The sequence below is a fragment of the Dermacentor variabilis genome, chromosome 5, assembly GCF_050947875.1.
Source record: "Dermacentor variabilis isolate Ectoservices chromosome 5, ASM5094787v1, whole genome shotgun sequence".
Lineage (NCBI taxonomy): Eukaryota > Metazoa > Arthropoda > Arachnida > Ixodida > Ixodidae > Dermacentor > Dermacentor variabilis.
This window is the reverse complement of record NC_134572.1, coordinates 8,225,573-8,239,996: the sequence shown is the minus strand read 5'-3', so window position 1 is coordinate 8,239,996 and position 14,424 is coordinate 8,225,573. Positions and strand designations below refer to the sequence as shown.

General features: G+C 45.0%; 1 protein-coding gene across 1 annotated transcript in view; it reads right to left on the bottom strand.

Moving 5' to 3' along the window:
* Window positions 1-10,566, bottom strand: part of LOC142582229 (uncharacterized) — a 109,096-nt gene extending 98,530 nt beyond the window's left edge. The window contains exons 1-3 of the mRNA XM_075691682.1: window positions 9,396-10,566; window positions 9,229-9,336; window positions 9,069-9,143 (exon numbers count right to left, since the gene is read on the bottom strand). Of these exons, the coding sequence (XP_075547797.1) occupies window positions 9,069-9,143; window positions 9,229-9,336; window positions 9,396-9,600 (388 nt within the window). The 5' untranslated portion in view covers window positions 9,601-10,566. The remainder of the gene's footprint in view (window positions 1-9,068; window positions 9,144-9,228; window positions 9,337-9,395) is intronic.
* Window positions 10,567-14,424: the final 3,858 nt, after the last annotated feature.

Genomic DNA, 14,424 nt, shown 5'->3' with positions numbered 1-14,424 from the left:
TGTTATAACCTTAGATATCCCAGAGAATTGCGTATACAGTACTTGAGCCAAATAATCTGTCAGATTTTCTAGAAGCTTTTCTATTGCTTTTTCGACAGTTTTCTCTATGACGTCTGTGATAGTCTGGGAGAAAATATCACTCCATGCTGAGCGACTGGTGGGCTGTAACTCCAGCATGGCCCTACGTTCTGCTGTGAAATTCTGCAAGAGCTTCACGGCGAGAGCAACGTCTCCTTTCAATTATTTGGACCATTTCAAGCTCTTTTGATCTTGCAGGGCAGTTAGAACCTCAGCGGGACGATTTCCATTGCACAAACAGCATAATTCATCCTGAGATGTGCAACTATTATCACTATGTTCATCCCTGTATTTACGGCATCGAGTGCTTTACCGGCAACCATTAGTGCTGAGCCGGAAACGTCAACACTTGAAGCACTGTAGTGCTCGTGGGGCTAGGGGTTCAAATCTGTAAATCATTGTCCAAGCATACTTCTCTGATGGGCGAGCCGTCCCTGCAAACGTTGCGATAATTTTTTTTCAGTAGGGACCTTCTCGTTATCGAGTGCCCCTGTGCAGCGGTACACAGATACTACACCTGCCTGAGAAAAGACGTCTAAGATTTCTGCTGCATTTAAGTTTACATCTACACCACGAAGTAGGCATTTGCAGCAAGCCAAGTGAGATGGGATGAAACAGCTCACCAGATGCGCGGCAGAATCAGTATATTTTAGCAGACCTTGTACACAAGCCTGATTCGGTGAAGAGCACAGGATCCCGCCTTGTCCAAACTGCCGAACTTTGGTGATTTACTAGGAGTGGGCCCGACACCTTCGGCAGAAAGGATGTTCCACATCCGCCGCCAAGGCTTATGAGTGGTGGTACTGGCTAACACTCCCAGGGTTCTACTAGGAAACATAAACACCCAAGAAAGTGGATGGGGAAACGGCGCCGTGGTAGCTCAATTGGTAGAGCATCGCACGCGAAATGCGAAGTTTGCAGGATCATTCCCCACCTGTGGCAAGTTGTTTTTTCATCCACTTTAATTTCTATTAATTTATCGTTTATTTATTTCATTTGTAGCACAAGTCAGTTCCTTCTATCTTGTCCTTGGTGTCAGTGTTCGTTGGCCTCTTATGATATATATATATATATATATATATATATATATATATATATATATATATATATATATATATATATATATATATATATATATAAACATCGGCTAATAGCCGATGTTTATGTGGTTATGTGGAGAAAATGTGGTTTTCGAAAACACAAATCAACTGAGCAGGATCTACTAAATATCAAAAACAAAATCATCGAAAATATGGAGAATAGGGAATGTACGCTTGGCCTGTTTCTAGACCTCAGGAAAGCATTTGACTCTATACAATTCAATTTATTACTAAACAAATTATCCAGGTATGGAGCCCGCGGCATTTCTTTTTATCTTCTCAGAAGCTACTATATATCTGATCGTTTTCAACTTGTAAAGAATAACGGAGCGTTTTCAACAGAAATGAAAATAAAACAAGGCGTCCCTCAGGGCTCAATACTTGAGCCACTATTATTTATCATCTTTATAAATAATATTGTTTCTATCCCTGGTACCTCTGACGTCATCATGTATGCAGACTGGTCGATAGCGAAGGGTGCGTTAAGATAGCGTGTTCCACGTGCACAAGGGCCACCTGCACAGCCGAGGAGGTTGCAGTAGCTCTCGCTTGTGCGGGTGCAAAAGCGGGAGTAATATTACGCGATAAGAAATTAGCTATCCAAAATTTTAACAAAGGATGAATCTCGGAGGAGGCCCTCCAAGTTCTACTCAAAAACCCTCCTAGGAGGGACATAACCTTTATTTGGGTTCCGGCCCATGAAGAAGTCCCAGGTAACGAAGCCGCTCACGAGCTCGCCCGAGCACTCTACCACCGGGAAACTCTAGAGCAGCCAGTTCTAGGGATCAAAGATAGCATAATCACGTACAGGGAAATTGTAGATCATTACAAAGCCGAAAGAAGAATCTTTCGGCCTCCGCATCGGTCTCTCTCTCTCTCTGGAGGACGCTCGCATTTGTCGGCGCCTCCAGGGCAACAATTATACATCACCTTATTGGATCTACTTAACTCAGACGAGGGACTATAACGACGCCCTCTGCAAAATTTCTAAGGAGAAAGGTACTCTAGATCATGTAATATGGGAATGTGCTGGCTCCCCAGAGGCCAAGGAAAACATTGACAGTAGAGAAGCCTGGGAGGCCTTGCTCCAGACTGAGGCTGAAGACGACCAGCGTCGAGCAATCCGCCTGGCCGTTGAGGCCGTGAAGACTCACCGTCCTCAACGCGCGGGGACTGCTTCGTCCTCCCCTCCACCCCCCTCTACCTGCGTGTGAGGTGAGAGGCGGGCCCCCTAGTTCGGTGGAATATTAGTTTTCAATCAATCAATCAATCAGATGACACAAATATATATTCCTCCTTCCATAACATTGCAAAAGTTGAACGCGATGTCAACGCATATCTTTTTCATCTATCCAGATGGCTAAAACGAAACAAGCTGACATTAATTGCCTCCATAATTACATACATGATATTTCGTGCTACCAATGGACCATTTCGGAAAGTTGCGCGCTCCCCCTACGCGACCGCCGCAAAGCAGGCTGGGAATTGTGAGCGATCTTGGCGGGCAGGATCCGGCGGAGGAGCGGTACTTGATGGACGTCCCGCAACAGCAGGTAAAAAAAAAAAACTTTGTTTCTTGAGTGCTAGTAATACTTTTGTTGCATGTTTGCGCCGCGCAAGTGATCTTCACATTGCCGTACAACTTTCTTGTGGTTATGCAGCCGACGCTACGAGCGCGAAGCGAGTATTTTCGCACGTGAAGCGCGCACATGTGCCAGTGTCTCGCGCTCGGAACTTACGTTGCATAGCAACACCTTTGTCAGCGTTTTATAGGTATGCTACTGAAGGCACGAGCGCGATCCTAAGGCTAGCAGGCGTGTTTTGCTGGTGAGCACGCGCTAACAGTGCATTTATTTACTAGTCGCCCGTCGCAAACCTTCGAAGTTTGGCGGCAGGCGTAGTACGTAGCGTACAGTACATTCATGTTTGTTGCAACAGTGCGACACCCTCTTGTGAGAATGTATGCGCTGGTATTTCAGCCAAATACCTCGTTATTGAGCACTGCCCATTCAGTCTTTTGGTTACAGCGTGCTATTTATTCTACAGACAAGCAAGTATATCGTCGAAAGGAACGGACAGCGCATACGTTCAATAATGTACATCTTGCAAGAAATAAGTAGCTGAGTTGGCGCTTAGCTTGTGCCAGTGTATTTTCTTGCCTATAGTGTTGTTTGAATAGCACGCAGCAAGTACGAAGCAGAACCAACAAGCTCTTGTATTAGCACTGTTACATTCTGTGTATATATCTGAGCATAGCATTGCGGTACAGATAGCAGTTGCTGTTTGTTTGACAGCTCGTACTATCTCGGTCGCGGTGTACATTACTTACTACCGTGGAGTGCAGATAGACGCACCCAAAATATGAACGTGCCTCGGTGGCTACAAGTAACGCGAACGCGGTCTAAAAAAAACTGCGGCGGATGTTTTGGCTAACCTGAAAAGTATTGAACGCGCCAGTACCTTGTACTAGGGCGGCCTCAGAGTTTTAAGTTAGCTAGTGGCTTACGGAGCCCGTCCTTGTGCAACATTCTCCACGACCGCGCGTAGTGAACGAAACAGGTTCAGCGTTGCTTTTCAAGCATGCTTGCCACAAGTGACCAAGACACAATGAATGAATACTCTTTTATTTCAAGATCGCATTGATGATCCCATGATCAGCTGTGTATGCTTCCATGCTCTGTTTATGTGTGGAGTGCCGAAGAAAACATTTTGACGCTTGCTTACGCCCATGTTGCAGGTACCACTACGAGCCATTCAAAATGCACATCCTCTTCAAGCAAGGTTACCGAAAGGACCATGGACAAATCAGTTAAAAGACATGCCGGATGGTTTCTCAGAGCAAGAAATTTTGGCACATCAGAATGCACATGGTGCTCAGAAGCATACTGTAAGCGGATACAGGATGTTTAAAGCAGATAAGGTTCACAATGTTCTTATTTGCAAGGCTGACAGTTCCACTTTTCTTAAAGCAACCGTGGAGGCATCGTTCTCTTTGGCAAAATTATATAACACTGCTGTTGTGCTCTCGTCAAATGGAACTGTGGTTGAAGGAACCTGCAACTGCCGGGCTGGAGCTGCAGGTGTTTGTAAACATGTAGTTGCCTTACTATGGTTTGTACTAGACCTGAAGCGCTCTGGGGCAGCCTACGTGCGAGACACACAGTCGTGTACAGACAAACCCAGAGCATGTGGTACTGGGGCTAAGAAGGCCAACATGCACTCACGCGAGTTCTCACAACTACGTTTTGTGAAACATATGCCAATGAAAGCTGGCAGGCACCTAACTCAAGAAACCACAGTTTCTCTGACAGTGACAGAAGACCATATTAAGAGAATGTATCAGACACAGAAAAATATTCCAAACGCCATGCTACGCAAGACGCTGGAGGACAACCACTTTCTGCCCGTACCAGTCAAAAGAGCACTTCACGAGGATGCTCTTAGCCAGATGCCAATTAGGTTACCGGTGCAAGCCCTGTGGGTTGAGCATGTGCCCGCTGGGTACAAGTTCGGCTCCTGTGAGCTTACTTTAGAAGACTCATGGGCCCTTGAGCAAGCGACTAGGATGCAGAGCGGCTCTACAACATGGAGCTTCGAGAGATCCAAGCGCCTGACTGCTTCACACTTCGGAGATGTGGTGTCACGGAAGAAGCCAGCTGACGAGAAGTTTTTCAAGGGGCTGTTAGGGTCTAGCCAGATGCAAACCAAATACATGGCTGATGGTTTAAGGAATGAAGCTGCAGCCGTGCAGCGTTACATAGAGAAGAGAGAGGTCCCAGTTAGGATTTACTGTTGTGGGTTGTGCGTCAACCCTGGTGTCCCTCCCTGTTCTTGGTGCAACGCCAGACCGCGTTGTAGAGGAGGGAGGAGATTTTGGTCTCCTTGAAGTTAAGACCCTCTCAGCTGCCAAGGAACGGAATGATGAATTATAAAATGCTGTGAATACGGCATCCTACCTGAAGAATGGAGTTCTTAAACCGACCCACAAGTACTTTTACCAGGTCCAGGGGCAAATGGCTTTGACCGGACTCTCCTGGTGTGACTTTGTGGTTGATAATGGCACAAACTGCACTCTTCAGAGGATCACTTTTGACAGCTCGCTTTGGATTTCCCAAATGCTGCCACGGCTTCTGGAATGTTTCAAGAACCACCAAGAGCACTGTGCTTGTGTGTGAATTTCAACGACTTATTTAAGTCACGTTGGTCTGCAGGACAAAGGTGCTCGGACTCATAACATGCTTTGGCATGTGTCCATACTTGCATATATTTGGTTTTTAAATATATTGTATTGCATTAGTCTCCATGAAGCAATGAAAGTGTTTTTCTGTGTAATACCGTTATGGCCACGCGTATGTGTTGCCACCACCTATTTAAATGTGTGTGCAACTAATCGGTGTGTAAAAAGTAAATGTCAAGCACCACACGTCTTGCTGCCTTGTCATTGAACACATACATAATGCACTCTTAGACCCCGGAATCTGGGCAGCTACATACTTCAACATTTCCTATACTTGATGATGATAGTGACTTCACATTGGTCTCTGTAAGGAAACTGCATTGAAAGTTGCAAGCACAATCTTTGCGAAGTGACAAGTGTGTTCTCCGTAGTGTAGGTACTCCTGCACTCGGTACGACTTGTAACATACGTGGAGTGAACCAACGAAGGTTTGTGCTTTACAGTAAATCAATGTGCCGTTATAGAGAGTGCCCAAGGTGCACATTCAGCCTACTTCATCTCTGCTCTGAGGGGCTAATGCACAAGTTTCGAGCAACACTGGGCTCGCACTGCTTTGACGACCAAGCTCGAACCTGCCGCATCTCCAGTATTGCATACTGATACTGAGTGCGATAGCAGTTATTTATATAAGTTCTTCCTCAAGGATTCCATGCAGGACATTACATGAGAGTTTGTAATAAAGGTATCAAATTTCATTGCCATGAAATACTCGCAAACATATACAAATTTTTTTACATATACAGTACACAAATATACAATACATATACATAGCACAATTTTTTTTAAAATGAGCACGTCACTAGCACACGTAAAAATGACAAAGTGAAATTCACTTTACAGATTTCACTCCAAAAAGTTAGGAAAGAAAATCTGTGGTAGGAAAGACAATGGCTGCAAACACCAACTTTCAATCTTGTCTGTGTAGCTCAGCAATGAGACTGGTGATTTGGTTTTTAGTCATGACTCAGATATAGTACTGCCACATTCTATGCTCCAATCATTTGCACAACACCGACACAGAAATAAGGCATTGCAGCGCTATATAGCCTGTACAGTGACTTCAGGCTTACTTCAGCAGATCAAGAAATGCTGCTCTAGTCTGCTGTACATGAAGTAGTGTACTTTAACGCAAGTTAAATGCCTTGCACTGCAGCAGGGATTCTCAAACTGCGTTTTGTGGAACTCTTGGGTTTCTTGGAACACTTCCTAGAATCGCCAAGCACCTATGTTCGTGCATGTCTTCATCCGCCTTAGCCAGTTATTTTGGGACTAATGCTCTAGCTGCTTACTGCTACATCACTATACAGCCAGTCATAACTGAATTCAAGTATTTGTTCAGGTGCTGTGCAGCTTGCGTACCCCTTTTACATATGCCGGCCAACACCTTTTCAAGTCTCGGTCGCAGCGGTCGAATTTCGATGGAGGCAAAATTCTAGAGGCCCGTGTACTGTGCGATGTCAGTGCACGTTAAAGAACCCCAGGTGGTCGAAATCTCCGGGGCCCCTCACTACGGCGTCCCTCATAGCGTAAGTCGCTTTGGGACGTTAAATCCCCATAAAGCAAATATTTTCAATACAGGCTCCATGACCGAAGCTGGCCAAAACAGAAATGAAACATGTTAGGAGCCGACTCTATTTTAGCCAAATAAGGTTGGTCTTTCTTCAACTGAAAAGGCTAAAACGTTTGAGCACCCCTGCATTACAGTAGATCATGCACAACGTACAAAACAATAAGAACACCACCATCGCTCATCGGTTTAGAATGGGCTCATGCATGAAATTATTGAGATAGCAACAAATTTTCCATATCTTGTTCAGCTTCTCTGCCATAACATTAGGAAAAACAGCACGGAGTATTCTAAAGTTTTTAACTCCCCTGATGACACGCTCAACATGGATTCGCAAACTGGCTATCTGCCGTGTTGCTAACTCCTCTGCCAGTGACAACTGCGAGCGGCCATTCAACATAGGTGGCACGTTTAATTCGACTCCAAGCTGACGGAGGTCATCTTCAATGAGGAATCCTCTATCCGCCATTACACTGTCCCCTTCCTCGAGCAACTCATACAGGCCACTGTGTCTTGTGATTTCTCCATCAGAAAGTCTTCCAGGAGCAAGATTAGACACGAAAGAAACGAAGCCGTTCGGAGTGATGCCAATGAGCCCTTCTGCGGTGTTGTGTCCTTTATACGAGCTGAAAGTGTCGCTTTGTGTATTGTAGTCAGACGGGTTTTCGATAAAAATTTCTGTGCAGTCCAGTACAATGCGTGCAGATGGGTACAATTCTTTAAAATTGTCTGGCATGAACAGGTCCACTGTATTACGGGATGGCCACATTGGTATCTGGGTTAGCATTTCAAACAAAAAATTAACCCAAAATGTGTACATAGCACTCACGGTCGACACAGACACTTTCAGGCTATATGCCAAATCCTGTTCCGGTAACCCAACCCTGAGCCTGCAGAGCACTGCAATGAGCTGTTCTTTCATTGTCAGTGCTGGTGGCCTGCCAGCACCCGTTTTCAGTGCCTCGTACATGCCTTCACCATGTTCCACAAACGCATCAAATTTTTTGAAGGAGTTAAACCCCGTATAAAACACGAGTCGTTTCTCATCTGAAACAAAATCGTGAACTTTGGAGACAGGATCTTTTAGTTTCAGTTTCTCCTTGGGCGCCTCAACTTTCACATCGTGCAACTGAGCCTTCAGATCCTCAACCTCTTTCTGGAGCACAGATTTGTCTTTGCGGAGCAAGCTATTTTCATGCTCGAGTTTTCCACAGACTTCGAGAAGGTGGTTGACTTTTCTTAGTGTGGCAGCAGATGCTGCATCTGGAGGCCCCATGGAGTACGAGTGGTCGGCACCTAAAAAAATGAACTGCTTATTGATTTGCGAACGGTTAGGCCCTGCTTTAATGAAGATTTCAGGGTTTGAAATAGTCAATTCAGCCCACAATGTGTGTTCTGAACCTTTGCTCTCGGCTTACATTGATATACAGACAACAAAGAACCAGGATGCCAAAGCCATAGAGCCCAACTCTCTTTCACTCCACTGATCCAGCTGTGCAAGCAGCTTACCAACCAGCAAGCCCAGATTAATACTACCCAGTTATACTCGTAAACCTCATGAGCTGTCTGTGCCCCTCCTGAGCATGCAGTTCGACGACATTGCAGCTTGTGCTACCAGTGTATTGTTCCGCCAAATTTGCACTACATTTGGACAGCCTGACTTTTGAGTCATTTTTCCAAGCTGGGGTAAAGGGAATAATATCGAGGTGAAAGAAATGAAATGGGTAAGTTTCACAATGCGTGCACTGGTGGAAGAGGTACCACGTTTATCAGAAAACTCGCTGAAGTAATAACACATGGACGGTACAAATCACTAATGACATTTATGTCACAGAACACTTGAGGTTCTGCCACTCCTAACATGCAGACTTCCCATGGCTAGCTGCAAACGCTTGCGAAAAACTGGCTTCGCGGGAGAAAGTTTCGTCAGTTTTCACTGGATAAGGAAGTCGCTCGCTATTAATATACCGGTTGCCACAGCACCCGTGAACCCTGGCATCCGTGGCCGCCATAGGGGTCCGTTAAATGCACAAAATAAGTTTTCATAGTGGAATGGAGAAAGCGAGAATTTTGAATTCTCACTAACCTTCCGTTTCTGTGCGAGGCGAAGCCGGTGCACCGAAGGTCAGCTGGGTGGGCTCCTGGGAAACAACGTCGCTTTCTGCGTATAATACACTTTCGTGAAAATGCGTACACACAAAGCCGAAGCCTCAGAAAAAAGATGGCACAGTCAAAGCGTCTCTTACGTTGATCGCAGTGGGGCACGTCAACTACGCAGCCGATATCCAACTCGTTCAGAAGGAGCACCGGGCTGGCAGAGGCAGTTTGGGAGCTCGTCTTCTTGCGTTTCGCGACTGGAAAAGATTTGGAAGTTATGATAACATGCAATAACCGTCTGAATATATATACTTACCGGTATTAAAGGAAGGAGATAGTTGATTAATGACTTTATGGGGGAAAATTGTTGGCAGCCGGTCCAGATAACCACGGCGTCCACTTACTTGCTTTGAAGTGAGCTCCGCATATCCGGTGGTGCTTAGAAGGCTGCCACAAAGAGAAGCGACCAGCACTTCCTTGGCAGTTGATTCTTCACAACCATTCCTTTTTTTCTTTTTCATTTGCAGGGAACGCGTGAAATGAAACGTTCTTGTCTTTCAGCGTGTTGTTGTCGCAACCAGGCACACAACAAGTCTCGCCGCCGCCTCGGCACTTCGACGACATCGCGCGCAGTAGTGGCTGAGGTCACTAAGTAACCCACAGGCACGTAACAGTTAATATAACGCACCTGCAACCGCCCACCGCCAAAAAGTACACGAAATCTCAAACCAAACGAAGCACGCGCACACACACACACCGCAGCTATGCGAACGCAGGAGGCAGCCAAGACGGGCGGTTGGTCGGCGCTCGCTCACTTTTCCCATAATGCGTCGCGCGCCCGCTAGGTTTTCTCGCGGCGCTGCGATTTCCGAAATGGTCCATAGACCATTGTACAGAAACGTAATGCTAAAATTTGAAGGAAGCCTAATTAAACATGTTGAAGAAGAAAAATTTCCCGGGGTATGGTTTCAAGACAAACTAAGTTGGACTACACGTATAAATTATCTCGTTTCACATTTAGCACGTACAGTTGGATGTTTGTACAGGATAGCCCACCTTATACCACTCGGGCTAAAGCGAACTCTTTATTATTCTATTTTCTATTCCAGACTTACATATGGTTTACTTGTCTAGGGTACCACTACAAAAACAAATTACAACAAGCTTGTTATACTTCAAAAAAAGATTTTACGGTTTTACTGCTTTTTGAAATTATTATGGTAAAGTGCAAGATTTAAGAACGGCTCCCTTATTTATAAAACATGGTATACTGCGGGCAGACCAGTTATATTATTTCAAGCTATTGCAATTTATACACAAAAACAAACTCTACACAAAAGATGAAATAATTTTTAGCTATTGTCTAACATTCCAAAAACGACGCACTCCCAAAATACGAACTGAATACGGACGAAAGAAAATGGAATATCGGGTAGCTGATGTATTAAATAAGGTCGAAGAAAAATTGAATTTCAGTACCACTATAAATATTTACAATACAACAATCAAACCCCGGCCCTCAGTCCCCAGCAGCCGCGAAGCAATTGACCACGGCGGCGGTCAGATCTGTAATGCTGCAGAGGGTGCTAAGAATACCTGGCTCCGGACAGGCCGCCATTGGAATCTGAACCTGGCAACGTTTAACGTTAGAACGCTATCTAGTGAGGCGAGTCTAGCAGTATTATTGGAGGAATTAGAGGGTAGTAAATGGGATATAATAGGGCTCAGTGAGGTTAGGAGGACAAAAGAAGCATATACAGTGCTAAAAAGAGGGCATGTACTGTGTTACCGGGGCTTAGCGGAGAGACGAGAACTAGGAGTCGGATTCCTGATTAATAAGGAAATAGCTGGTAACATACAGGAATTCTATAGCATTAACGAGAGGGTGGCAGGTCTTGTTGTGAAACTTAATAAGAGGTACAAATTGAAGGTGGTACAAGTCTATGCCCCTACATGCAGTCATGATGACCAGGAAGTCGAAAGCTTTTATGAAGACGTGGAATCGGCGATGGGTAAAGTCAAAACAAAATACACTATAATGATGGGCGACTTCAATGCCAGGGTAGGCAAGAAGCAGGCTGGAGACAAGTCAGTGGGGGAATATGGCATAGGTTCTAGGAATAGCAGAGGAGAATTATTAGTAGAGTTTGCAGAACAGAATAATATGCGGATAATGAACATCTTTTTCCGCAAGCGGGTTAGTCGAAAGTGGACGTGGAGGAGCCCGAATGGTGAGACTAGAAATGAAATCGACTTCATACTCTGCGCGAACCCTGGCATCATACAAGATGTAGACGTACTCGGCAAGGTACGCTGCAGTGACCATAGGATGGTAAGAACTCGAATTAGCCTAGACTTGAGGAGGGAACGGAGGAAACTGGTACACAAGAAGCCAATCAATGAATTAGCGGTAAGAGGGAAACTAGAGGAATTCCGGATCAAGCTACAGAACAGGTATTCGGCTTTAACTCAGGAAGAGGACCTTAGTGTTGAAGCAATGAACGACTATCTCATGGGAACCATTAAGGAGTGCGCAATAGAAGTCGGTGGTAACTCCGTTAGACAGGAAACCAGTAAGCTATCGCAGGAGACGAAAGATCTGATCAAGAAACGCCAATGTATGAAAGCCTCTAACCCTACAGCTAGAATAGAACTGGCAGAACTTTCGAAGTTAATCAACAAGCGTAAGACAGCGGACATCAGGAACTATAATATGGATAGAATTGAACAGGCTCTCAGGAACGGAGGAAGCCTAAAAACAGTGAAGAAGAAACTAGGAATAGGCAAGAATCAGATGTGTGCGTTAAGAGACAAAGCCGGCAATATCGTTACTAATATGGATGAGATAGTTCAAGTGGCTGAGGAGTTCTATAGAGATTTATACAGTACCAGTGGCACCCACGACGATAGTGGAAGAGAGAATAGCCTAGAGGAATTCGAAATCCCACAGGTAACGCCAGAAGAAGTAAAGAAAGCCTTAGGAGCTATGCAAAGGGGGAAGGCAGCCGGGGAGGATCAGGTAACAGCAGATTTGTTGAAGGATGGTGGTCAGATTGTTCTAGAGAAACTGGCCACCCTGTATACGCAATGCCTCATAACCTCGAGCGTACCGGAATCTTGGAAGAACGCTAACATAATCCTAATCCATAAGAAAGGGGACGCCAAAGACTTGAAAAATTATAGACCGATCAGCTTACTGTCCGTTGCCTACAAAGTATTTACTAAGGTAATCGCAAATAGAATCAGGAACACCTTAGACTTTTGTCAACCAAAGGACCAGGCAGGATTCCGTAAAGGCTACTCAACAATAGACCATATTCACACTATCAATCAAGTGATAGAGAAATGTGCAGAATATAACCAACCGTTATATATAGCTTTCATTGATTACGAGAAAGCGTTTGATTCAGTCGAAACCTCAGCAGTCATGGAGGCATTACGGAATCAGGGTGTAGATGAGCCATATGTAAAGATACTGGAAGATATCTATAGCGGCTCCACAGCCACCGTAGTCCTCCACAAAGAAAGCAACAAAATCCCTATAAAGAAAGGCGTCAGACAGGGAGATACAATATCTCCAATGCTATTCACAGCATGTTTACAGGAGGTATTCAGAGGCCTGGAGTGGGAAGAATTGGGGATAAAAGTTGATGGAGAATACCTTAGCAACTTGCGATTCGCTGATGATATTGCCTTGCTTAGTAACTCAGGAGACCAATTGCAATGCATGCTCACTGACCTGGAGAGGCAAAGCAGAAGGGTGGGTCTGAAAATTAATCTGCACAAAACTAAAGTAATGTTTAACAGGCTCGGAAGAGAACAGCAGTTTACGATAGGTAGCGAAGCCCTGGAAGGGGTAAGGGACTACATCTACTTAGGGCAGGTAGTGACTACGGATCCGGATCATGAGACTGAAATAACTAGAAGAATAAGAATGGGCTGGGGTGCGTTTGGCAGGCATTCTCAAATCATGAATAGCAGGTTGCCACTATCCCTCAAAAGGAAAGTGTATAACAGCTGTGTGTTACCAGTACTCACATATGGGGCAGAAACCTGGAGACTTACGAAAAGGGTTCTGCTGAAATTGAGGACGACGCAACGAGCTATGGAAAGAAGAATGATGGGTGTGACGTTAAGGGATAAGAAAAGAGCAGATTGGGTGAGGCAACAAACGCGGGTAAACGACATCTTAGTTGAAATCAAGAAAAAGAAATGGGCATGGGCCGGACATGTAATGAGGAGGGAAGATAACCGATGGTCACTAAGGGTTACGGACTGGATTCCAAGGGAAGGGATGCGTAGCAGGGGGCGGCAGAAAGTTAGGTGGGCGGATGACATTAAGACGTTTGCAGGGACAACATGGCCACAATTAGTACATGACCGGGGTAGTTGGAGAAGTATGGGAGAGGCCTTTGCCCTGCAGTGGGCGTAACTAGGCTGATGATGATGATGATGATGATGATAAATATTTTCAAGAATAACATAAAAACTTAATAATCATTTCGGAATTAAAATACCCTCAGCAATATTTGCTGTGGTTCTCTATCCACTTGCTATTTGATTTTTTTTGTGTGTGTAAATATACAAACACGTGCAATATGTATGTGTGTATACAAATATCTTCGTATGTTGTATCAATATAGTTGCATAATAAAAAACACGCACGTGAAATGCATGCTTAATGTATGTATGTACTTCATACAGTATGTAAGTAATATAGACATGCATAGGCACTGATACTGTTCCTATAAAAGTGTAAAATGGTTATGTTCTGTGTGTTTCTTCCGTGTTTTTTGCTTGTGATGAAAGCGTGACTCTCATCTTTGCCTAAAACCGCTTACCAAACTGTAAAGGGTCAGAGGCCTTTTTCAGGCATTTTAAGCCTTTAGCCTCTGCCCCTCTAGCAGGCTCTGTATTAGGTATGTTGAAAATAAAGGCGAAAAAAAAAAGAACGGTGCGATATTGATACGGAACCACCACCACAGTGTGGCTGCACTGAGGAGGAAGAAGACGACGTGTGTACCCGTTTGATATAGCATCGCCATTTTGGCTTCCGTTAGCTCCGCCGTAAAATTGTAAATAGCATTGAACATAAGCTACACCTAAGATTAATTTGGTGGAGGCGGACGTTCCCCGTACCCGTCATGGGGCTTCGCAGGCGGTCGCAACGGCGACAGTGCAACTTCGGCTCCTGCTGGCAGCACTTCATCTACGCAAGCGTCTCCGCCTGCAGCCCCGACCTACGTCGCGTACACGTAACAATATCATGGGCGGGATTTTGCGACCCACTCGATTGTGATTGGCCGCGACAGAGTCATCAGATACCCTAGTCTAGTCTCCTGGGC